This window comes from Lipotes vexillifer, unplaced genomic scaffold (assembly GCF_000442215.2).
Source record: "Lipotes vexillifer unplaced genomic scaffold, Lipotes_vexillifer_v1.1 scaffold548, whole genome shotgun sequence".
In the NCBI taxonomy this organism is placed as follows: Eukaryota; Metazoa; Chordata; class Mammalia; order Artiodactyla; family Lipotidae; genus Lipotes; species Lipotes vexillifer.
In genome coordinates, this window is record NW_006789826.1 from 1080932 (window position 1) to 1107726 (window position 26795).

Genomic DNA, 26795 nt, shown 5'->3' on the forward strand with positions numbered 1-26795 from the left:
GGAGTAGCAAATACCTATTGGAGTCTGGAAGGTCAGTTAATGATTGAATCAGACTGAAACATAAAGGATTAAGGAGGGGTGTAGAGTGCGGCAAATTGGAGAATTTATGCCCTGTGTAAAGGGAAGAATTATTACTCAACTCTGATTGATTATTGCCATGTGAGGATGTGAGCTGAGTTTTGAATGTATTTTCTGGTTTTTCAAGAAAAGCCAGAAATTTGTATATTATGTGCTATCTCCTGATCTTTACATGTTGGAAACTAAGTAAAAACGTTTCAAAACACTCTTCAGGCCAGACAAAACATTTGTACAATGGGGATCTGGCCCACGAGTCACCAGTTTGCAACCTTCTGGGGTATAACACCATAATTAAATTTTACCACCTCCTTCAAGGGGTAGTATAGACCTAATAGTAACAAAATGCTGTAGGATTTCTGGATACAGATGGTTTTAACACACTATTGTACTGTTGCTCTCCCTGGGTGGTGCTGAATATGTCTATTCTTGTTGTCTTAGGGTATGGTCAGACAGGTCCACTGTCTCAGCGAGCTGGGTACGATGCTGTTGCCTCTGCTATTTCTGGTCTGATGCACATCACAGGGCCTGAGGTAGGTATCCTTCTTTAGAATATTCATATTTTTTCCCCTATTTATTCCAAAGAGATTTTCATCTTTACTAACCCCATAGGCTTAAACATGAGTTAATTTTAGGAAAAAACCACGGAAAGTGAATGATGTTAAAAATGGAAATGTTTATTATGAATGTACTTGAGGCTTAATGTCATTATGGCCCCATGGAAAAGAAACAACCTTTTTAGCAAGAAGCAATAGATCAAGTGGTGAACACATTTTCCATATGTATTATATCATTCAAGCTTAGTAAAGGCACCTTTGTGTGACTTAGGAATATTCCTCGTGTGAAGTAGAATGGCTGACTAGACTAGTCCGCGGATGTCCATTTCTACCAGAGTACTTTCATTTGATGTATATACATAGTGGAGGGTTTCTTTTTCCCTCTGGAGTATTATAAGTGGTTGTTTATTTTAAAATTTGTTACTTAATGCTCAGACATAGTTGTGTCTGATTGTTAATGCATTAGATTCTGACAGTGGAAGAATTATTTGATTTTATAACCACATTCCTTCTCCATTGGTGATAGGAAGTTCCCAAAAAGTATATAGACGACCAAAATGTGGATGGTTAGATCAAAGACTCTTAGAAAATGGACTCTTGGGGAAAACTAAACATGCCATTAAATAAAGTAAAAAAAAGTGTGAAACCTTAGTAAATAAAAATACTAAAACAATCCACTTCCAAAACAAATTAGATTGATAGCCTTAAAAAACTTTTTCCAGTAGGTATTCCTTCCCTGAACCACTTTCTTCAGTTAATTCTTCAGGAAATATTGCTGCAGTGTTGGGATAAAATGAGGCAGAATGACCTCAAGTCTTTTTTTTTTTTTTTTTTTTTTTTTTTTTTTTTTACAGATTTTACTTCTTTTTATTATTTTAGAGTAGGTGTTGGGATTTCAGTGACTTAAAATATATGGTCTTTTGTACTTTCTTTGTTTCATTTTCACAAGTCTTAGAAAGAATGTGTGTGGCTTTTCCTTACAATATTCAAGGGCACCAATTTTCTTTCTATCCATTGAGAGAATGAAGCATGGATATATATCTCTTTGTTCTTTCCCATAGAAATACTTATATGGTCAAGACATTATTTTTGTGAGTGGGTGGTTTTATTTAATAGCATTGTACTCAATTGTGAATATGTGAAAAGATATGGGACTTTTAAATTTGTATATTCAAATATTAAAATGAATTAACTCAAAAACACCTGAGGTAGATGAGGTGAAAGCTTACTCCTTTAGTACACTGCTCCATATTCTGACAGGGATAACCACACAGCGTGTGCTCAACCATATTATTTATCAGTCAGTAACTCACCTCTTGTATTATCCTCAGGAGATTTTTGTTCTGGTTAACAAATAACAACAACACTAATTGCATGCTTACTATGTGCCAAGCATTATTTTAGGTACTTCATGTGTATTACATTAAATAAACTCTAAATAAACCGACACATCTCTCACTTCTCAATTTATCCACCCAATGAATGGTTATTGTACATATACAGAGGGAATCCTCTGTATGCTGGCTACTATGGCAGTTACTGGGAATTAAACAGGCAACAGGTAGGCACGGTCCTTAAATGGAGAAGACACACATTAACAGAAAAGAAATATTAAACAAGTAAAAAGAGCTCTAAAGAAGAGTACAGGATGCTACTGACGTATATAACAGTGTGCCTCAGGCCACTTTAATACTTACAGAGATTCTGCAAAATGTGGTTTGACAGCAAAGGATAAAAGCAGCCTGAAGAGAATCAGCCCATGCTGGGAATCCCCCTTTAAGGAGTTGTTTCCCCCTGATGTCAGCAGTATATGACAGTTCACCAAGCCTCTCAGCAGAAGTTCCACAGGAGGGATCACTTCTGAGAGCCCTGGCTAATATTTTTAACCAGCCAATGCAGATGCACTGTTGCCAGTTATATCATGTTGCGTATGAAGTTTTATCTACCTGCCCAGCTGTGTATTTGTGCTGTAGCATAACTCCATGTTGTCAGATGACTGATTGGAACCCAGGCTTCCTCACCCTATTCAGTGCAGCCTAATGTTGTCAGGATGGTTGGTCAGGAAAGGCTTCTCTGAGGGCCGGATATTTAAGGTGGGATGCAATTAAGAACTAACTTGGTGACTCTAGGGCAACACCATGCATGACATCTAAATGCTGGAGAGTCTGGTGGGTTTGAGGAGCTAGTCTCATTGGATTATTGTGAGCTAGCAAAGAAGGGGAAGAGTGAGGTTGGAGATGCAGGGAACTTATTGTTTATGGACCTACTATATTAGTTAAGAGTTTGAAGAGATGGAAAGATACATTATCGTATATACATATTTTTATGTATATGATCTAATATATTTCTGCCTGGAAAATGAGTGATGTTCCCAAAGTATAGACTATTATTATGATGAGAAAACTCAAAATGCATGGTTTTTCTATAGTGGACTCATAATATTATTTTTATCCCAAAGGGGCATCAGCTAAATGTGTAATATAGGATAAAATCTATGAAAGTAGTCTTTATGATGAGGTTTAAGCAAACTAGTTACAGTTACTTCCAACTAAATCTAAAATCTAGCCTTTTAGGTAATGCTGTGGTATTGTTGGATAAAATTCAGATTTGATAACGGAGAAAAGAGAACTGACGTTGAGTACCTACACTGTGCTAGACCCATGCTTGATGTTTTCCATATGCTTTTATGTTTTCATTCTTACATTGATCCTTCCAGGTGTAGGTATTGATAAATTCTGTAACTGAAGCTTAAGGGCTTAGGTAACTTGTACAGGGTGCCCAGGTATGTAAAATGCTAAAGCCATACTTTGAACCCAGTCTGCTTTACATCTTCTAGCTATATATAGTACCTTCTGTACTATAGCCACTCTCCATGCTGCCTGAAGAATGAAGCCTGATTTTTATTGTATTTGCATCTTTTTTATGCTTGCTATTGATATGATATGTTGCACTGTAGTGAATAGACCCTTTGGTGGAGTGAGAAAGCAGTCAACTAAGAGTCTGGAGGCCTGGCTGTATCTCATTCACTCCTGTGTAATGTTTACCTGGCTGCCTGAAAGGGGCACCAGGAGGGCATAAACCTCATAAGACCATGGTCTTTGCTTGCTCACTGTGGTATCTTATTGCCTAGAACAGAGCCTGGCACTTTCTAAGCACTCAATAAATAAATGCTGAATGAATGAATAAATGAATACTTGGCACTGTGCTACGTGATCTGGAACATATCGTATAGCTTCTGTCTTTCGATGAAGTGCATCTGGAAGTGATGTTCACACAGCTCCTCTTCCAGATATTGTAAAGAGAAAATAAATGTCTTTTATAGAATGTAAAAGTATAAACATGTATAATGTAATGTAGTACCCATAAGAATCAGCAATTGCTTGGTATATCTGTAGATTCCTCAGCTCCACCCTCAGAGATACTGATTTGTGGGTAGAGCCCACAAATATGCATATTTAATGATGGCCCCAAGCGCTTCTGATGGAGATGGTTGTGGATCGCACTTGGAAACATTATGAGAGGTGTTATTATTAAAAATCCATTTGCGTAGACTCTGACAGAAGTTAATGACTTGTTAAGGTCTATATATTATGTTTAAATTAGAATCTTGTGCTCCAAATAAAATTATGTTCCATTATTTTTTATGTTCATGGCTCTATGCTAACCAGTTATTACTCAAAAGGGATATCATCTATCTATCTATCTATCTATCTGTCTATCATCTATCTAATTTTTTTAATGCATAGGGAATATGGAGAGGGTATTGAGAATGAAACCAATGAGTATGAGAGATTCTGGAAAGTAAATGACTCAGACATATGTAATACATGTTCTAAGTAATAATTCACCTTACATTTAAACATCAAGAATTGTATCAATCAGTGAAAAAGATATATTGACCATATGTGAATAGTATTGTTTTACATACCATAAAGAATTTAATAAGTTACTCTATAAGTAATAATTTGATTGACTAGATTAGATACATACTCATGGAAAGTTAGAAAATGATAGAAAACTGCATAAAATTAAGTGGAACATTATGTAGCAGGCAATATAGAGAACTGTAAGATAGAGAGTTTCTAATCCTTTCTTGGGAATAAACAGCCTTTGAAAGCTCTTGAGTTTTATGATCCTAGAGGCCTGGGGCTGGGGAATGTGTGTGTATGTGTGTGGGTGAGTGTTTGGGTGTGTGTGTGTCTGCATATGTGATGCTGACGATGATGTAAGTTTTTTGCAAGCAGCCAAGAGGGGTAGATGTGTGAGGGCAAGGGGGTATGGTGCCAGTTGTCAGCTATTTCTGTGAGAACTTCCAGGGTAGGGTAAGCCTCTTATTCAACTTTATGTCCTTGTGCCCCGTATAACAGATGCTCTTCAAATTTTTTAAAAAATTTAATTAATAAAATCTTCAAAATCTAATTTATGGCCTACATGGAATCTGTTGGAGAGAAATTACTATAACTTACTACAAGTAAAATATAAATGTGGCTCAGAGTGGGCTTTCAAAAAAGTGGTGGGATTTGAGTTGAATGGTACCTGGAAAGGTGAATAGGATTCAGATGGATTAAGAGATCGCAGAGTGAACACAGATAGGGAAGTAGAAAGGAATCAGGCATACCTAGAGAAGAGCAATAGGCCAGCCATGGAAGAGCTGAGAATTAAAGTTTCAGAGTAGTGGGGGAAACTTGATTAAGGCCGTGCTTTGGAAAGTCTTCAAGGTCAAGCAAAGAAATTGAGATGTTATTTGCTCACAGTGAAGTTAGGGAGGTTTTTCAGAAGGGGAGTGACATGATGAAAGCTGTGCTTCCTAAGATTAGTTTGGTCCATATGTGCAGGATGGATTACATCAAGTTTACAAGCGATGCTTCTTAGATATTTATCTCCCCCTTTAAAAACTAAGGACACACAAACAATTACACGAAAGGAAAATAGTCTTAAGTTGCTATCCAAAGGCACTGTATTGTATTTAGTTTGTATTTTTGAAGAGGTAATACATTCACATAATGCTAAATCTACAAGAAACAAGTATGTTGACTATATAATTTATCATACAAATCAGGACTCTTATAAGAGTGAAAGAGAGCTCTCTATATAATAACCAGGTTTGTCTTTGTCACTCTGTATCTGAGTTTACAATGTAAATCTCCTTCCCTCTGTCCTCAATTCACCCGCTTCTCCTCAGAGACAGTCAATGGTATCACTTTTCTTTTGCATCCTTTCAGAGATGTTCTACTGAAAAACAAGCACAATAGTCTTCCCCCATCTTTTTTTTTAAAATAAGTGGTTCTTTTTAAAAGAATATTTATTTTATTTTTGGCGTGTGGGGGTCTCAGTTGCAGGACGTGGGATCTTTGTTGAGGCATGCGGGATCTTTCGTTGTGGCATGCAGGCTCCAGAGCACATGGGCTCTGTAGCTGTGGCACGTAGGCTCTCTAGTTGTGGCTCCCATGCTCAGTAGTTGAGGCGCACAGGCTTAGTTGCTCTGCGGCATGTGGGATCTTAGTTCCCTGACCAGGGATCGAACCTGCGTCCCTTGCATTGGAAGGCAGATTCTCAACCACTGGACCACCAGGGAAGTCCCTAACCTACTTATTTCTTATGTCATTTCTGAGCTTCAGGTATCCTGTGCTCTCGCAATGGTTTTCATCTATGGATAGTAATCTTTACTCCAGGGGAGTTTTAAAATGATGTATGGGATGGTTGGGTTGTACTGGTATTTAGTGCTTGGGGTGGGAATGAGTAAACATCCTTAAGGTATGGGACAGGCTCATGAATCTAGAATGTCACCTCCAAAATGCCAGTAGTGCCCCTATTGAAAGCCTTAACTAGATACACAGGACTTTTGGTCATCTTTTATGACTTGTTTTTTTTCTTAGCTTCCTTAGGGAAAATTTGCCACTTCTTTCTCTATGCTCCAATGTAATTTTCATTATGTTGCTTATTGTATGTCGATCTGTCTCTGAATTCAGGGAGTGTCTTTGGGATATTTTTGTATATCCCTAGAGTATAACACAGATCCACTACAGAGTTGGTGCTCACTGATTATTTGTTATATATGAATTTGGAATCTTTAAGGATTCAACTTCAGTTTGATAATAACAGGTTGATACATGTAGCAATAGCTATAGCATTTGAGATTCCTTTTGGAGTTCTTTAACGGACATACTTAAAAATAAAAGGAGAGTCTTCTATTGGGTGGAACATTTCATATAAGCCTCATACTCAGAAAATGTGAATAGGGAATTTTTGGGTTGTGACTGGAAAAATATGGTAAAAAATATTTGGAAAAAACATTCAGCTTGAGGTAACGATTAAAAGTCATTTAAACAAGTTTCTTCCTAATGTTTTTGCTTTCTGAATCTTATGAAAGAAAAAACCTCCCCCTCTTTTTTTTTTTCTATCTCAGTAAGTGGTTACTTTTGAGAGCATTGTGTTCGTTTTGAGTCATCATGCTTTGAAAAAGTGTTATAATGAGAGAAAACCCTAAAAAGAACGGCCAAAATTATCCCAGGGATATAAAATAGTTTCTTCAATGAGAAAGTCTATAGGGACTGGATTTGTTTGCCATAGATAAGGCAAAGAAATGATTTGAGTGCCGTTTTCATCTGTTTTGGGGAGGATGTGGAATAGTTGTTTTTATTGTTCATAGAACAATGAATAAGAGAAAATGAGCCCATATCAGTGAAGATATTTTAGTTAGCTAAATGAAGAGCTTTTTGACCATCAGCGTATTGAACCTTGCCGTGCATGAAGAAACAGGTCATGTGGTTTCTGTTAGCATGGCGGAGAGAAAGATCCTGTCCTGGCTTGAAATCCCAGTCCCACATGACATCTCTGAACCTTGTTCTTTTCATTTGTAAAAATGAGAGTACTAACACACGTCTTGGAAAATGTACTCAGATTAAATGAGATAATGTGTAGGCAAACACCTGGGAAATAGTGCTAGTTCCTTTTCCCTTTCTGGTGCATGCCTGGCATGTATTAGATACTCAATAGCTGCTCTGTTTCCTCTGGAGATCTTTAAGGAGAGAGGGATAAGCATCTTCCTGGATGATTTAGAAATTTACCTGCCTAAAGGCAGGAAGTTGGACCAAATGATCCTTTGAGAGTTTTTCAGCTTTAGGAGTCTTTATGTACTGTTTAATTTTGGAAACTAATACAATAGAATTTCTTTTTCTTTTTTAAAAGCTCTTCTGTAGGAAAGATTGGCTAGTCAAGGATGTAGTGTTTAATTCATACTGTCATTTTACACAGTAAAAGGAAAATGCAGAGTGTCTTGAGTGGCTGTTTGAACCATAGAGACTTTTGATGGAAAGTTAATGAGAGCTTAAATTCTGAGTTAGTAACTTCTCTAGGAGATTGGACTGCATGACAAATCACAATGTGTATTCTACACTCAAGCATTTTTATCTAAGTAAAATCAGGGTAAAGTGACTGTAAAGGAGGAGCTTAACGAGGTCCCTGAAAGGGCAATGTGCAGCTTTGAAGAAATAAAGGGAAATAAGGTTTAGCTCGGTTAGTCTTAGTTCTGAACCATGTTCTTCTCACCCATGTTGCCCCCTGGACTGGCTGTCGAGAACCATAACCCTGTTTAGTTGTAACTGAGGAATAGTTTCCACGTTAACTTTTGAGAAAATAGTTTAATTTCTGTCTTTCATTGCATGTTCAAGGAGGAGGAGACTTCTGCACTCTTGGCCTGAAAAGTTCTAAAATATTAGGAGGATTAATATTTAAATCTGTGTAAAAACGATGCCTTTAAGTAGAGTCAGACGTACTTTTAGTCATCTCTAAGTCATTCTTTTTATAGATTGAGGATAAGCAAGTGCAAAAATAATAAATACTTGGCCTGAAGTCATAGTCACTGGGAAAGAACTTTGAACTTTTAATAAAGCTTACATTTGTGCTAGTAAATCATAATCCCTGTCCTGAGGGATAAGAAATGTTGAGAAACTTTTCACTACAGAACTATGGGATGTAATCCTACAAGACTTTCAGAGCCTGATTGAATTAAGGATTTTCAGGTTTAGGCACACTGATTCCGATTTTACTATATACCAGAAGTCTTTAGAATTGCTTAGACAACTCTAAATGATACATAAATTCCCATGTCTTAGACCTAATGAAACAAACCTGGGATGGTGTTACTTGTATATCTGTATTCTTGAAAAGCCTTCTGAGTGATTCTGATAATCCACCTGGTTTTGGAATCACTGGTTTAAGTAATAAGAGTTACTGTTAATACTTTGTGAAAAAAGGGCATGTGGTTTCTGTTTCTTTCCTCCATCCATTGCATTCTGGCTTCCATAGCCCCCTCACCAATGAAATTGCTCTTGGGAGGGTTACCAGTGACCTCTTAATTGGAAACTACAGCGGATGCTTTTCCTTTCTGTTTGTTTATTTATTTATTTTTTACAGTAAGTCCTTATTGGTTATCATTTTAAATATAGCAGTGTGTACATGTCAATCTCAAACTCCCGATCTATTCCTTCCACCACGTTTTCCCCCCAGTAACCATAAATTCATTCTCGAAGTCTGTGAGTCTGTTTCTGTTTTGTAAATAAGGACATTTGTATCATTTTTCTTTTAGATTACACATATAAGCGATATCATATATTTGTCTTCCTCTGTCTGACTTACTTCACTTTTCCTTTCTTATCTCACTTTGTGACAGTAGACAGTGTTGGCCACCTACCCCTCCTCGATGCTCTTTTACTCCTTGTCTCCCGTAATATGTCTTTCCTGGTTTTCCTTCCACATAGCTGTTCTCTCCTTCTCAGTCTTCTTCATGGCCTCCTTTTCCTCAGCCTGCTTTTAAAGTAATGATTGTGCCCAGAATTCTGTGCTTTGACCTCATCTATTTTTTTAAATTCTTTTATACTCTCTAATAAGGCAGCCATTAGCCACATGGGACTGTTAAGCATTTGAAATGCGTCGTTTGAATTGAGATGTGCTGTAAGTGTAAAAAGTACAATGCATTTCAAAGACATCTGAAAAAAAACATGTAAAATTTCTCATTAATAATTTTAAAAATTGATTACATTTTGAAATGATAATATTTTAGATACGTTGCATTAAATGAAATATATTACTAAAATTAATTACACTGGTTTCCTTTTACTTTTCTTAGCATGGCTAGTAAAATTTTAAAAATTACATATGTAGTTTTTATTTTACTCACCTTATATTTCTATTGGGTAGCACTGTTCAATATGTTCTTCCTAGATAATATCTCAAACCTAGCGTGGTTCTAACTACCATACATAATGTTTTGGCTCTCAAATTTATATCTTTCACCCAGTTCTTTTTCCCTTGGGTTTTAGGTTTGCATATTCAACTCTTGATTAGATATACTTCTTAAACTGAACAAACAAAAAACCAGTTCAGCAGACTTATTTTTCCTTTCCTTTATCCTATCTCAATTGAACTATTAACCCAAACCCAGAAACTTAAACTTCTGTTCAAACATTCACTAAGTCTGGGTTCTGTGTTCTAACTCTTGTGACCATTTGTTCCGTCTTCTCTTTCCTACTGCTGTTGACTTAGTTTGGCCTCTGATCTTTTTCATGAATAACTGCAGTAATTTTCTCCTTGGTTCCCTGCCTAAACTCTCAAACCTTATGATTCTTATGACTCCTCTCTAATCTACAAAGTGATGCCAGTGATATTTAATTTGTATTCAATAAAACTGACCTTGGAACTTTATTTTTCTGGAAACCTTTCAGTTATTTCCTATCATAGTTAGAGAAGCAAATAAACAAATAAACCTAACCTCATTAGATATATAATATCAGGCCTTCATGATTTGTCTTTGGTTGCTATACAGCCTCATTTCTTTCTTTTTTTTTTTAATTTTAAAATTTTATTTATTTTTTTAAACATGAGGTTCTTATTAGTTATCCATTTTCTACATATTAGTGTATACATGTCAATCCCAATCTCCCAATTCATCACACCACCACCATCCCTGCCTGCTCCTTTCCCCCCTTAGTGTCCATACATTTGTTCTCTACATCTGTGTCTCTATTTCTGCCCTGCAAACCAGTTCATCTGTACCATTTTTCTAGGTTCCACATATATGCGTTAATATATGATATTTGTTTTTCTCCTTCTGACTTACTTCACTTTGTATTACAGTTTCTAGATCCATCCATGTCTCTACAAATGACTGCATTTCATTCCTTTTTATGGCTGAGTAATATTCCATTGTATATATGTACCACATCTTCTTTATCCATTTGTCTGTCAATGGGCATTTAGGTTGCCTCCATGACCTGGCTATTGTAAATAGTGCTGCAGTGAACACTGGGGTACATGTGTCTTTTTGAATTATGGTTTACTCAGGGTATATGCCCAGTAGTGGGATTGCTGGGTTGTATGGTAATTCTATTTTTAGTTTTTTAAGGAACCTGCATACTGTTCTCCATAGTGGCTGTATCAATTTACATTCCCACCAACAGTGCAAGAGGGTTCCCTTTTCTCCACACCCTCTCCAGTATTTGTTGTTTGTAGATTTTCTGATGATGCCCATTCTAACTGGTGTGAGGTGATATACCTCATTGTAGTTTTGATTTGCATTTCTCTAATAATTAGTGATGTTGAGCAGCTTTTCATGTGCTTCTTGGCTATCTGTATGTCTTCTTTGGAGAAATGTCTATTTAGGTCTTCTGCCCATTTTTGGATTGGGTTGTTTGTTTTTTTAATATTGCACTGCATGAGCTGTTTATATATCTTGGAGATGAATCCTTTGACCATTGATTTGTTTGCAAATATTTTCTCCCATTCTGAGGGTTGTCTTTTCGTCTTGTTTGTAGTTTCCTTTGCTTTGCAAAAGCTTTTAAGTTTCATTAGGTCCCATTTGTTTATTTTTGTTTTTATTTCCATTACTCTAGGAGGTGGATCAAAAAAGATCTTGCTGTGATTTATGTCAAAGAGTGTTCTTCCTGTGTTTTCCTCTAAGAGTTTTATAGTGTCCAGCCTTACATTTAGGTCTCTAATCCATTTTGAGTTTATTTTTGTGTATGATGTTAGGGAGTGTTCTAATTTCATTCTTTTACATGTAGCTGTTCAGTTTTCCCAGCACCACTTATTGACGAGACTGTCTTTTCAGCCTCATTTCTTATCATACCTTCACATTCATTGTTTGCTTCAGTCATCCAAACTAGTTGCAAAGTCTTCTCCAGAATTATGAATCAATTTTTAATATATCTTAAAAGAGTCATAGACTTCTTTGAGAATTTGATGAAAGCTATCAAACGTCTTCTAGGAAATTAACATACAGAGTTTTTGCATATAGTTTCAGAGGGATCTTGGAACACCTAAAACTGGGACAAGAACTGTAGTTTATATTCTTTTGTTTCCCAGGTATTCCTTCTGCATTGTAGGCTAGTTTTCTTCTTGGTCATTTGTAAGCCTTGATCTCTATTCTGCTAATAACTATTGTGTAAAAAATCACCTTGAAACTTAGTGACTTAAAACAAGAGCAATCATTTTATGAACTCTCATAGTTTCCATGGGTCAGGAGTTTGGGAAGGGCTCAGTTGGGTGGTTCTGGCTTGGGGTTTCTCAAGCAATTGCAGTCAAAGCAGGAACAGTGGGGGCTGGAGCAGCTTGAGGCTGCCAGGCATCTCCCCATCTAATCTCAGGACTTTTTCACGTCATCTCTCTGCATGGGCTAGTTTGAGCTTCCTTACAGCATGTGGCCTTAGAGCAGTCAGACTGTTTCTATGGGGGCTCAGGGCTCCACTAACACAAGTGTTCCAGTAAACAAGGCAAAGTCACCAGTACATATGTTCTATGACATAGTTGTGGAGGTCATGCTGTAACCCTTCTGCAAAATTTTATTGGTTACAAGCATGTCACAAACCCACCCAGAATGAAGGAGAAAGGAATTAGACTCCACCTATTGATGGGGGTAGGGAATGTTAAGGTACTAAAAGGGCATGTGAAAGGGGATATTGCAGCCATCTTTGGAAAATACAATCTGTCACAGTCTCTCAACATGCTGCAATGCTACGTAAAGAGCAGGTGGGATTTAGGCACAGTCTTTCCACTTGGTGGAGGAATCTGCTAGTAACAATGGACTTTTTGTAGCTTTAAATGATCTTTTCTTGGCTTTGCCTGTGGCAAAAATTGGTTATGGACTAAGCCTTATGATCTCAATATAAACATTTTCTACTCTTAGTGTCTGAACCTAATTATCAAAGAGACAACCAGAATGAAAGGAACAGAGAAGCTATCTCTTGATACATTAGATAGCAATTTTGAGCGAGTAAAAAAGGATATGTTTTCCACCTTTTAAAACTTGTATCTTAATGACTTGATAATCCATTTGGATGAAACAAATGTACTGCCATAGATAGCAGAAAGTTAAATGTTCTCCTATGTGCTGATGGTTTATTATTGTGTTCCAAGACTGGCCTTAATAGGTCACTGGTTCCATCTAATTTTTGTCATAACTAAATAAGACTAAAATAATTTTTTAAACCAGATCATCTGCTGCATTTATTTGGCTTATTCTGGCAACTCCATGCACGGGGCCACCACAACTACACAGAGTGATTCTATCCAGTTTATCTTGGAGGGTTCAGGAAGCACTGTATTGGATAACTTTTAACACTGGTGTAGAAAGATTTTTCATTCAAAAGTAATTGCATTCAAAATCCATAGTGTAGTTCTTTGAGACATCATTTATTGATGAGAAATGAAAATTAAATGAAATAGGTAAAATTATAGGACAGAGAACATCCTCAAAAGTTCATCTGTTTTGTTGCTTCTAGGTATGGCTTACCTAAATCATACCAGAAATTGACAACTCTTATAAAGGTCTGGAGCTACTTCTGGAATATGTAAGACTGAGTTCAGAGGAGGCCTGTTAAATATAGGATTGACTATATGCCGATCTTAGTGGGTGTGAAAGTTGTTTTGTCTCAGAAATTAGAGACATTGATGTTTACATTTGTTTTTGCTTCTCTCTGATCCATTAGCACTGAAAGCTGTAGCACAGAAAGTATAACTAGGAAACTTGTTCTTGAAGAACAACATGGAAAGACGCAAAATAACTTTTCAACTAGTTTCTTAGGCCATCCCTTAAAATATCACAATTCCCCAACCATCCATTCCATTTTCTCTCAGTCTAACCCTATTTAAACTAAAGAGGACAGCCAGGCTAGATGACATTTTGGGCCTCTCACTGTGGGAGCTAACTCAGAATAATTTAGATGGTATTTAATCTCTGGACAAGAAAATAGTATGTTTGACGTGTTAAGGGATCTTTGAAAATTTGTAGTTTTGTCTACTTTAAAATTTTTTTAAATTTTAAAATAAATTTTTATATTTATTTATTTATGATGTTGCTGTTGCTGTTGTTGTTGTTTTTGGCCATGCTGCGCAGTATGAACGATCTTATTTCCCTGACCAGGGATCGAACCTGTGTTCCATGCAGTGGAAGTCTTAACCACTGGACCGCCAGGGAATTCCCAGTTTTGTCTATCTTTTTAATTTAACAGGCTCCCAGTGAATGGATTCTTCCAGTTATTTTCTGAAAAAGTTTTGGTTTACATTTTTCAGAGTGGTAAAAGCATGTTTTTCTGTAGATGCATTCAATTGCTTGCCATTCACTTAAATTTTCTAGAACAGACCAGCCCACATCAGAACTGATTATTTCTTAATTGTAGTTGTAGAAATGACAAATCAACTCACTCATTTAAAATTTTTGCTTTCTAGTGATTGTCTGTAAAGGAGTGATGATAAATATTGGAATTAGAATAATACATGGAGGCAAGGTGGTAGTGAAAAGATCAGAAGCTTTGGGGTCAGAATTTCTGAGTTCCAGTTCTAGTTGTACCATTTGCTCTCTGTGACTTTGACAAGTTAATTTATCATCTAAATGTTTCTTTCATAATCTGTAAGATGGAGATACTATTGGTACTTACAGAATTCTTATTGAGAGTTAAATGTAACAGCATATGTTAAAGCACTTTGAAGAGCATGAAGTTGTACATGACATTATGAACATGCAGGAGACCCGAAGCTAGCTTCTTACTGATTTACTAAATACAAAATAGTTAAGTATCCAGACCTGGTCATGAAACCTTAAGGAAGGTAATGTGGTAGAGGCAGTGGACTCAGGGTCACTTGGGGTCTCCTTCCAACTTAGCTGCTAAACGCTTGTAACATCTTACAGTATTTAGGTAACCTTGCTGTTCCTCATCTATAACAAGGATTGCTTGCTTCTAAGGCTTGTCCGAAAAGTTAGGTACTGGTTTTAAAGTGCAGTATAGAATTTTGCCTTCTATAAGTCCGATACCTCTAAGTTGTACCTTTAATGTTTGGAAGGGTAGAAAGTATTAATTTACTATTAGAAAGAAATTCTTAGTATTAGGTCAGCAAGCATCCACGTGGGATCCAGAGAATGGCACAAGTCACTTTGTTACGTTTTCTCTTGAGTCGCCTATCTGGTGTGGCAGGTGCATCAGGAGGATGGACTCTTCTCTCCCTCATCTTCTTAAATCTTTCTTTACTTCCCTCCTTCTGGCATCCCAGTTTCTTGTGTTTGTGGCTTCTGACTTGTGCTCTGTTGAGGCTGAGAAGGAGGTGTGTGGGTGGGAGATGGGGTGGAACTTTGAGCCTTTCAGGATGTCATTAAGAAAAATGATCTTCCTCTTCCAGGCTCTAGGTGAACATTCTAAAGACTTTCTCTTGTTGGTATTGTGCAACACTGTTAGCCTAAATGAAGTGCATTACGATGCTAACTCTCTTTTCTCTGTCTTACCAGGGATCTGTTTGCCGGTAAGCAGCAGAGACTGATCTCTTAACAACTGTATACTTTCCTGCTTCTCTGCCTCCATTGATACGGGGACTTAACTATAGGATCCTTTCAAGTTATAAAAATATGTGATTTAGGTTGGAGGACTCCATAATGTCACTGAGGCACATAGGTGATAGATTTTGTTATGCCTATTTATAGGTGAAAAAGTGAAGGCACCTACTAGTAGAATTTACAGCTTTGAGTTCCGTGTTTTAGCCATTCAACAGAACTTCCTTCATGTAGGGGAAATGTTATTCTGGGAAAATTTGTATGTGACTGTGCTAAAAGCATATTCTTTTGCATCAGTGAATGGCTTAAGTAGATTTTGTGCCTGGAACAGAAGGTTCAGATACTGTGTAGTTCCGGAGTCTGTGCTCATAAAGTGTGAAGGCAGTGACTGCGATGACTGTGTTCTTCCTAGTCGCTAAAACCCTCGTTTGATCTGAATATACCACTTTTTGTTCTCTGTGCTGCTCTTTCTATTTCTACTAAAGACACCTTTCCTAACTAGGGCTGCAAGTCATACTTATGGTGGCTTTCATAATCAAAATATTACCATCATATTAAGAAGCTTAATTTCCTATTGATTTTCCCCACAATTGATTTAATTTAACCCCTCCCTCACCCAATCAATAATCCAAGTCTATGAATTCAAATTTCTAAGTATCTCTTGAATACATCTGTTCCCTCTTTCCTCTGTCCTTGATTGAGGTTCCCATCTTGGCCTTTTCCCCTGAGCCCCTGTCAAATCTTTCTGACGGGTCTTCTAGAGCACTACACCAAGTATCTTAAAAAAGTCACATTTGTGCAGCCTTTTACATTCATAAAAAGTTTTTTTATACACCTTTTCTTATTTAATCTTCATACCAACTGATGAGGTAGATTTTGTTATTAGCAAGATTTTACAATTGACCAAAAAACTAACAAAGGCTAAGAACTTGCCAGAGGTTATGCAGTTAGTAAGTAGTAGAAGAATTCATATTTCGGAAAATAGATCATTAAAAAATTCATGTGCCCTAGAGTAAAAACAAAATTTTCTGCAGATTACATTTATATAATGAATGCCTCATTTTGAAATAAAAATATGACGTAGAGACATGGACATATTTAACAATAACTGTTTATTTTGAAAATGAAGCCAACTACTTTAAAATGTTTTAACATTTTTTGTTGTTTTATGAAGTAATTAGGTTGAGTAATATGACTAAGGAGAAAAATTCTTGGTGGGAGAATTCATGCCTCTTTATTGAACGTGTGCCAGAACTGATTTAAAGTTTCTTATGTACTTTTTAACCAGACAAGGTTTTAATGAATAACTTAGAAAAACACGTCATTTTTCTTTTTCATTTGGCAAACTCTGAAAGTAGTGAGAATAGATATGGAGAAATGAATGAAATGTTAAAACAGTCTTAAATTGTGTTTGGGAAATAATCTTTAAAAATTTTTAATTTTATAATTTAGGAGATTGTGATGTAAAGGAAACAAATGAACACCTTTATAGGTGGTTGCCTATTTTTTTCCCCTTCTTCTCTAGATTGCATAATTTTCTAAAAATAAAAACCACTTTGAAATTGTCAAACTTTATTTTTTAAAGAACTAATTCGGGTTCTACTTACCAACTTTAAAATTTTAAAACAATTTTGTACTTACAGAAAAGTTGCAGACATAGTACAGAAAGTTCCTATACCCTTCATCCAGTTTCCTCTAATGTTAACACTTTACAAAATCATAATACAATGATCAAAACTAAGAAATTAACACTGGTATGATACTATTAACTAAACTACACATTTTTTTCAGACTTCCCTAGTTTTTCCACTAATGTTCAGGCTTTACCTGTAATGAGTTTTTGAATACATGAATGAATGGGGGATGAGAAAATATATGAAAATAACATTGAAACAGTGAGAATGGAGAGATACACAAATGAATATGTGAAGTGAATGATCGGGAAGACTCTTAATATTTTTATATTATACTTTGTCCTCTAACTATAACTCTGCGTCTTAACTCTTAAGTAGAATCTTCTTTTTCTTGTACTTTTGTTGATGAGAGGCACACTCATTTTAGTTTTATAGGAAAATCATCATAAATTGCTCTTACAAAAAGGTTACATTAACTTATCAAAAGAACCAAATACACTTAAAGCAGTTTCTAAGTGACCATGAAACAAAACATTCTACTATTGATTTCTAGAATTAAAATTTAATAAAATAAAAATTTTACTTCATTTCCAAAAGTCTACTTATAAGTTTAAATCCACTTCTTCCAACAAATTATGATGAGATTCTAGGGCATATTGCTTAACAAGGTCAGTTAGTTACCCATTTTTCCTGAAATATATTTTTACTAAAGATTGTGAGTGATGAATTCCTATACCCATTGACATAAAAAGTACCACCCCATTTATCCCAGATTTGAGGAGAAGAGGCACATTGGTTAGTACTGTCACGGCATTAGGGCTCCTATGGAGCTCCAGATGTGGAAGGGGAGTTTGATTCCATTGAGTACACACAGCCCCTTCTCTTATTCTGCCTGATTGCACCTGGGAATACCTAGTCACTTCACAGCCACAATGTGATTCTCTGTGGGATTTTCTGCTTACTAAATGGTAATTTATTTTCACTTTCTTATTCCTCTGGCATGCTGACAATTCTTAGATGACAGGAATATGATTATGAGGGATTTCCAAAGTATGAGCATAGTCATCTCTGAATTACAATAGAATACAAATGGTACATCTTCTTTTATTATTGCTACCAAGCAGCCTTGAATGAAATGTAACTTCTAGAGTTCCCACTAAATACATGTTCTTTAGCAGGCCTTTAAAAAGATTTTTAAAATTTATTTTTATTTATTTCTATTTTCTGCTTTAATTACTAGCATTATAATGGTATTTAAAAAATAAAAGAGCTTTATGGAGATATAATTCATATACCGTATAATTCACCCATTTAAAGTGTACAGTTCAGTGTTTTTTAGTATATTCACAGAGGTGTGCAATCAACTTCAGAACATTTTCATCATCCCCAGAAGAAACCCCAGGCCCATTAACAGTACTCCCTATTCCTACTTGCCCTCAGTCCCCAGTTCTACTTTTTCTCTCTGTGGTTTTGCCTATTATGGATGTTTCATAAAAATGATATCATATAATATGTGGCATTTTGTGACTGGTTTCTTTCTCTTAGCATACTGTTTTCAGAATTCTTCCATGTTGTAGTATATATTAGTACTTTGTTTTTATTGCCTGAAATATCCCGTCATCTGGCTGTACCACACTTTATTTATCCATTTACCAGTTGATGGACATTTGGGTTTCTTCCACTCTTAGGATATTGTGAATAATGCTGCTATGGAAATTTGTGCATATGTTTCTTGGGAGAACATATGTTTTCATACTCTTGGGTATATACCTAGAAGTGAAGTTGCTGGGTCATATGGTAACTCTATATCTAAGTTTTTGAGGAACTGCCAGTCTTTTTCCACAGTGACTATACCATTTTACAATCCTACTAGTGGCATATGAGTTTTGATTTTTTTCACATCCCTGCTAACACTTGTTATTATTTCTCTTTTTCATGATAGCCATTCTAGTGGGTGTGATGTGGTATCTTGTTGTGGTTTTGATTTGCATTTCCCCGGTGACTAATGATGTTGAGCATCTTTCAATGTGCTTATTAGCCATTGGTATATCTTCTTTGGAGAAATGTGTATTTAAACCCTCTGCTTATTTTTTAATTGGGTTATCTTTATTGTTTTGAGTTATAAGCACATTGTGGTTTTCATTTGCATTTCCCTGATGGCTAATGATGCTGAACATCTTTTCATAAGCTTAATGACCATTTGTAGATCTTCTTTGGAGAAATGTCTGTTCAATTCTTTGCCCATTTAAAAAATGGTTATTTGTCTTCTTATTGAGTTGTAAGTATTCTTTATAAATTCTGTTTATAAGTTCCTTATCAGATATGTGATTTGCAAAAACTTTCTCCCATTTTTTATCTATTCATTTCCTTGATCATTTACTTTGAAACACATGTGATTTTTATTTTCATGATGTACCATTTCTCTTTTTTCTTTTGCTGCTATTAGGTGTCATATCTAAGAAATCAATGCCAAATTGAAGATCATGAGGATTTACTCCTATATTTTCTTTTGTTTTATCTCTTATGTTTAGGTCTGTGGTCCATTTAGAGTTAATTTTGTATATAGTGTGAGGAGGGAGTCCAGCTTCATTCTTTTGCATTCTTTTCACTAATTTTTGAGGACTATTCCTTCCCCATTGAATTATCTTGGTAGGCTTGTCAAAAATGAATTGAAGGTGAGAATTTCCGTAGTCTGTATATCTGCCTTGTGCCATCCATGCTGCCTTGTTTGCAGTAGCTTTGTAGTAAGTTTTAAAATTGGGCAGTATGTGTCCACCTTTGTTCTTCTTTTTCTAGATTGTTTTGGCTATTTGTCCCTGGAGTTTCCATATGAATTTTAGGATCAGATTTTATTTCTGCAAAAAAGGCACCTAGGATTTCAATAGGTGAAACTGTACTGAATCTGTAAATCAGTTTGGGAGTATTGCAGTATTAACAATTTTAAGTCTTTTGAGTCATGACAATGGGATGTCTTTCCATTTATTTAGATCTTCTTTAATTTCTTTCAACAATATTTTGTAGTTTTCAGAGTTTAAGTTTATACTTCTTTTGTTAAATTTATTCCTAAGTACTTTATTCTTCTTGATGCTATTGTAAATGAAATTACTTCTTAATTTCATTTTTGGTTTATTTATTGTTATTGTGTAGAAATAAGATTGATTTTTGTATAATGCTTTGTATCTTGCAAACTTGCTGAACTCACTTATTAGTTCTAACAGATTTTTTGGTGGATTTCTTAGGATTTTCTGTATACAAAATTATGTCACCTGCAAATAAAGGGAGTTTTATTTTCTTTCCAGCCTTTTATTTTTTTTTCTTTCCTAATTACACTGGTTAAAACCTCCAGTATAATGTTTAATTGGAGTGATGAGAGCAGACATCCTTGTCTTGTTCCTAATGGGGCCAAGCATTCAGTCTTTCACCTTTAACTATGAGGTTAGCGGGTTTTTTTTTTTTTTTTTCACATTTGCCCTTTATGAGATTGAAGAATTTCACTTTTATTCCTAGTGTGTTGGTGTTGAGTATTTTATCATGAAGGGTGTTGAGTTTTATCATATGCTTATGTTGATTGATATTCAAGTGTTAAACCAACCTTCCATTCCTGAGAAAAATCCTGATTTGTCATGGTGTATAATCATTTTTATATGTTGCTGGATTCAGTTTGTTAGCATTTTGTTGGGATTTTTTGGTGTGTGTTCACATTCATCAGAGATGTTGGTCTGTAGCTTTATTTTCCTTTGATGTTTTTGTGTGGCTTGACTTCAGTTTTTACTGGTCTTATAGAATGAGTAGAGAAGTGTTTCCTCTCTTCCAGGTTTCAGAAGTATTTGTAAAGAGGTGGAATTCACTAGCAAAGCTAAAAAAAGCTTTTTGTTGTTGTTGTTGGGAGTTCAATTACTAATTCAATTTCTCTCATTGTTATATGTCTGTTCAGTTTTTCTATTTATTCTTTAGTCAGTTTCAGTAGTTTATGTCTTTTTAGGAATTTGTCCATTTCATCTAGATTATCAAAGTTGTTGGTATACAATTTTTCATTGTATTCCCATGTAATACTTTTTATTTCTGCAAGGTTGTTAGTGATGTTCCTTCTTTCACTCCTGATGTTAGTAATTTGAGTGCTTCTCTTTTCATTTTCCTGGACAGTTCAGTTAAAAGTTGGTCAGTTTTACTGATCTTTTCAAAGAGCCAACTTTTTGTTTTGTTGATTTTCTCTATTGGAATTCTATGCTGCATTTCATTATTTTTTGCTCCAATATGTATTTCCTTCCTTTTGCTTGCTTTGGGTTTAGTTTACTCTTCTTGTTTTCAGTGTCTTAAGGTGGAAGGCTAGGTAATTGATTTGAGATCTTTGTTCTTTTTTAATATAGGTATTTACAGTTGTAAATTTCTCTCAAATACTGCTTTAGCTGCATCCATAAATATTGGTATGTTGTGCCCTTATTTTCATTCATCTTGAAGTATTTTCTAATTTCTTATATAATTTCCTCTGTTACTCATTGGTGTTTTGGGAGTACGTTGTTTACTGTCCACATATTTTTGAGTTTCTCAAATATGCCCATTATTGATTCTAATTTCATTTCATTGTGATCTGAGAATATATTTTGTATGAACTCACTCATTTAAAATTTATTTTAGCTTGTTTTCTGGCCTAGGATATGGTCTGTCCTAGAGAATGTTCCATGTGCACTTGAGAATGTGCATTTTATATCTATTAGGTGTACTTGGTTTATGGTGTTGTTTAAATTTTTTATTTCTTTTTTGATCCTCTATCTAGTTGTGCTGCTCACTATTCATATTTCAGTATTGACATCCCTACTGTTATTCATGAAGGGTTTATTTCTCCCTTCAAATTTGTCACTTTTGCTTTTTGTAATTTGGTGGTTCAATTTTTGGGTGCATGTATGATTTTAATTGTTATATCTTCCTGATGCATTTACCCTTTTCCATTATAAAATCTCTCTCTTTTTCTCTAGAGCTTTTTTTGTTTTAAGTTTATTTGTCTGCTATTAGTATAGCCACTCCAGCATCCTTATGGCTGCTGCTTGCATGATATATCCTTTCTCATGCTTTTATTTTCAGCTTGTTTATATCTTTGAATCTAAAGTGTGTTAGCAAGCCTCTTTAAATTAGTATTTCACTAAACTTATTTGGCACAAATGGTCATTTTTAACAGTGACAATGTCTCTAATGTATGGATGACAATATTTAGTTAATGTTCATACATATCATGCTATTATTCTGGATAATGTATTGATATTTTTAGAATATTGGGTATAGTCTCCATTTTTCAGGAGGCTTAAAATGTAATATAAAGGATTTATTGTATGATTTGTTTCTACTGCTCTGAGAAGTATAGAAAACTTCTCAAGAAATGTGATTATATTAATATTATAGTAAGAAAGCAGATGATGTCTATAAACTTAAATTTGAACTTACCTCTCACTTTTAATACATTAAATAATCTTAAATCCAAATGACGGTATTAATTTTAAATTTATGGATTCACGCCACTACAAGTTTTTCCAATAATAATAGTTAGAAGGCCCCCAGAAGTTTCCAATTTTTATGGCAATATCTTCCTTGAAATTGTGTTGAAAAGCAGGGAAAAATAGTTTAGTTGCTATACAGTCTCACTTGCTTTAAACAAATTTAGCTGTCTTGTAAGATGATTAACATAGTTTATGTATGGGCTTCAGAAAAGGAAAAATTAGCTTCTGAAAATGACTGAACAACAGCTGGAATTAATGAATAAGGAAGTGAATGAATGGATAGATCAACTAGGTGAAATATAGGTTTTTTTTAGGCATTATGTGCAATGAAAGACTTGGCAGAATTCAAGGTAGTGAAAAATAGGAACTATCTGATACAACGATTAATAATAATGTTGACAAATAATTTGATAGCTAATTTTTATAGGGCACATACTGTTTGCCTGGTACTGTTCTAATATCTTTACATATGGGTCAAGGATTGGATTGTCAATAAGACCAACATGAATCGGTATCAAGCTTTACTTGTAATTTTAAGGATTCAAGCAATAAAAAGGCACAGGAGAAGCAGAAGGAGCTCCTGGACATTGAGATAGGCCCCCAGTGCCTTTTTTCTCACAATAACAAAATTCTCAACCCCAGAGCAGTAGATAAGATCTCAAATGGGGTACGTGGGTCACCTCATATTACACGAAACTGATGGGCTATTGGAACATTTCCATTTTATATCCAGATAGTTGCATAGCTCATGCCTTATGCCCCATAAATCTATAGATGCTAGGTTTCTTTACCGTAGTAATTCTAAAGCAGGAGTATCCTGCTAAAAGCCTTTTATATATAAATACTGTCTTTTTTTTTTTTTTTTTTTTTTTTTTTTTTTTTTTAAAGCAAATACCATTAGTGTATTTGCCAGTTATTAGCATGCTTATAAGGAGATTAGACCAGGTCTTCTGCCCTCTTCTTTCCTGGGAGAACCTCCTAACCCAACAAGAAAAAAAAAATACTTCTTTAACTCTTTCCTCTCCAACAGGTTAACTCATTTAAATTCAAATTCACTGATTCACTTTTTTGGTATAAATAATGTAAAATATATTAAGAAGGAACTTTAGACATGTTTTTAAAAGTCTTTTATTTCATTTGGTTTGGTTTAGTTTTGTTGGTAGGGGGTGGATTCAGAAAAATAATAAATATACAGCAAATTTAAATATATCCTTACCACCAACAGCAATTTGTTATATTTCTTGTGTGTGTATGTATGTGTGCACATGATATACAATTCTTTCTTTTATCTGACCTTAGGATATTTGTGAACTCATATGATGTTTTTAATTTTCAGTTTCTCTTGTTTTTCTCAACCTAACCCTCAAATCAGGATGGAGATCCAGTTCGTCCAGGAGTGGCCATGACTGATCTTGCCACTGGCCTTTATGCATATGGAGCCATTATGGCTGGATTGATACAAAGATATAAAACCGGAAAAGGACTGTTCATTGATTGTAACCTACTGTCATCCCAGGTACCAATCCAAATAACATTTTAGATAGTGGCATAAAAACATGTATCTGTGTTACACTTTTTCATATCAAATCCTGTGGTCACATGTGCAAAAACAAAAACAAAACAACAGAATTTCCCCCACCCCCCAAAAAAACCAAAACAACAACAGCAAAAGCTGTTCTGTTTTGGTGTCCTTGATATTGTCATATTAAAATAAATGGACCACGAAGATTTTGTTATAATGTAGACATCGCTGTTGAACCAGAATTTTAAAGGCTGTTTTTTTGTTTGTTTGTTTTTTGCGGTATGCGGGCCTCTCACTGTTGTGGCCTTTCCCGTTGTGGAGCACAGTCTCCGGACGCGCGGGCTCAGCGACCATGGCTCACAGGCCCAGCCGCTCCGCGGCATGTGGGATCTTCCTGGACCGGGGCACGAACCCGTGTCCCCTGCATTGGCAGGCGGACTCCCAACCACTGCGCCACCAGGGAAGCCCTAAAGACTGTTTTTATTAGAATAGGTCTATTACTGTTTTTGAGACAGGAGTACAGTTGTTTCTATTTCATTGTCATGCGAGCTCTGTAACTTCTTTTTACCAGAGTTTATTCATCTTTTTTGTGCTGTGGACCCTTTGGGTAATCTGGTGAAGTCTGTGAACCTTTCCTCAGAATTATGTTTTTAAATGCATAGAATGAGATACTTAGGATTACAGAGGGAGCCAATTATATTGAGATGTAGTTATTTCAATGTAAAAACCAATTTTGTGTTATAATAGTACATATGATGTTTTATTAATACATTAAAACAGGATATCTGTTAGTGGATTCAGTAACTGTTGCAGTTTTGAGGTAGTGTTGAGCATGAATGATATTTTGAGATATCTGCAACTATAATATAAGAAAATATGTAGAATATTTACTGGTGATCCACTCATACTTAGGTACTGCTAATACTCCTGTGGTTTGTTGTCTACATTCATAATTGAAAAAAATGCTAAATTTTAGTTAAAGGTTGATGAAAATAAAGATATAATTTTTTTTTTCATTCAAGTTAATTACTTCCCAAAATTCTTACCATGAGCTCCAGATTAAGAACCCTTGGTTTAGAGAGCTGTCAGTTATGTTTGCCTCCTTTTCACTGGATCAGACCTAGATGCTGTACCATATGTGGAAGTTGATTTTGAATAGGTAATTTTTCAAGGAGGGGAAAAAAAGAAAATATCTAACTTGTACAAGGAGACATTTTACTGTAGGAAAAATTACTTCATAGACAAAGACCTCAGTTGGGAATTTCAGATTTAAATGGCATACGTGGGAAAATAGAAATCTTGGAACTCTACTCTGGAGATTTTTTTCTTTTAGACAAAATTAAGGTAGTGCATAGAAGTAAAAAACCATTAATACGATTGAAAGTGAAATACTATTTATGAGTTTTCAACACTAGCTTTGAGTCATAGTCAGGGTTTCAATGGTTATAATAAAAGGGCAAAAGAACTCTCTCCAAATGAATGATCTCTCTTCTTAACAGAGAAGCAGATGTCAGGTCTGGGAAGAAGCTGAAAGTTTTTTCCTTCCTCCCCAAATTTTATAGCTGTAAGGAACTCGAGGTAGGTTAAGTGATTGGGTAAAATTGCACATCCAGTAAATATGGAAGCCGTGAAGATTTCATAGGTGTGTGACCTATGCAGTCACAGAAGGCACTAGGCTTAATTTAAATGCTCTGCTGTCACTGCCTTGAAATTCTTAATATTTTTTGAATGAGAGGCCCTACATTTTTCATTTTGCACCAGTACTTACAAATTATGTAGCTGGTCCTGTATTTGGGGCTCTGCTTAGGTCTTCAGATCTCTACCCAGACTGCTTTTCTTATAATATGTCAATGATGAATTAATTAGCTTTGGAAAAAATTCTCTTGTAGAGTATTATAGAGTTGAATTCTCTTCTAGCACCTAACACAGTGATTCACAGTCTGGAGGTGTGTGGTTCCATGGGGGTGGGCATGGAGGTGGGTGGAATCACTGGTAGGGCTGTTTCAAAGTAAGGGTACAGTAAATGCAAACTCATGCACACTTTGGGTGTGTGTCTGTATTTGTTGTTCATGTTGCTCCTTGAGGCTGTAAGTTCCATGTGTGCAGGAATAATGTTTGTTCTGGCTTATAGTGGTATCCTCAAAGCCCAGCCCAGTGTTTGTCAAATAGCAGGTCTAACAATCTTTGGAGATCTATCAGAGAACCACTGTTACCAATGGGTATGCCTCATAACCCTTAAACTTGCTTAGGGAAAATTAGAAAAAAGTAGAAAATCATTGACTTAGGATAAGTCCTCGATAAACAACAAATGATGAAATGATTTGCTTTTAGCAAACATGGTAGCAGTGATTTAGCCTATTGTGCTATAGCTAACCCAGTCACAGGTAGCTAAAATTATTAGTGTATTTAAGGCTCATTAGCTACCTTTTTATAATTGACATATAACATTATGTTAGTTTCAGGTGTAAACATAATGATCTGGTATTTGTATGTATTGTGAAATGGTCACCTCAATAAGTCTAGTTAGCATCCATCACCATATATAGTTACAAAATTTTTTTTTCTTGTGATAACTTTTAAGATCTACTCTTTTAGCAGCTATCAAATATGCAATATAGTGTTATTAACTGTAGTCACCATGCTGTACATTACATCGCCATGACATTTATTTTATTATTGCAAGTTTATACCTTTTGATGCCCT

At 35.4% G+C, this 26795-nt stretch overlaps 1 protein-coding gene across 1 annotated transcript in view; it reads left to right on the top strand.

Moving 5' to 3' along the window:
* SUGCT (succinyl-CoA:glutarate-CoA transferase) overlaps positions 1-26795 on the top strand; it is a 295796-nt gene that overhangs the window by 68680 nt on the left and 200321 nt on the right. The window contains exons 8-9 of the mRNA XM_007462850.1: positions 517-608; positions 23943-24086. Coding sequence (XP_007462912.1) covers positions 517-608; positions 23943-24086 — 236 coding nt within the window. The remainder of the gene's footprint in view (positions 1-516; positions 609-23942; positions 24087-26795) is intronic.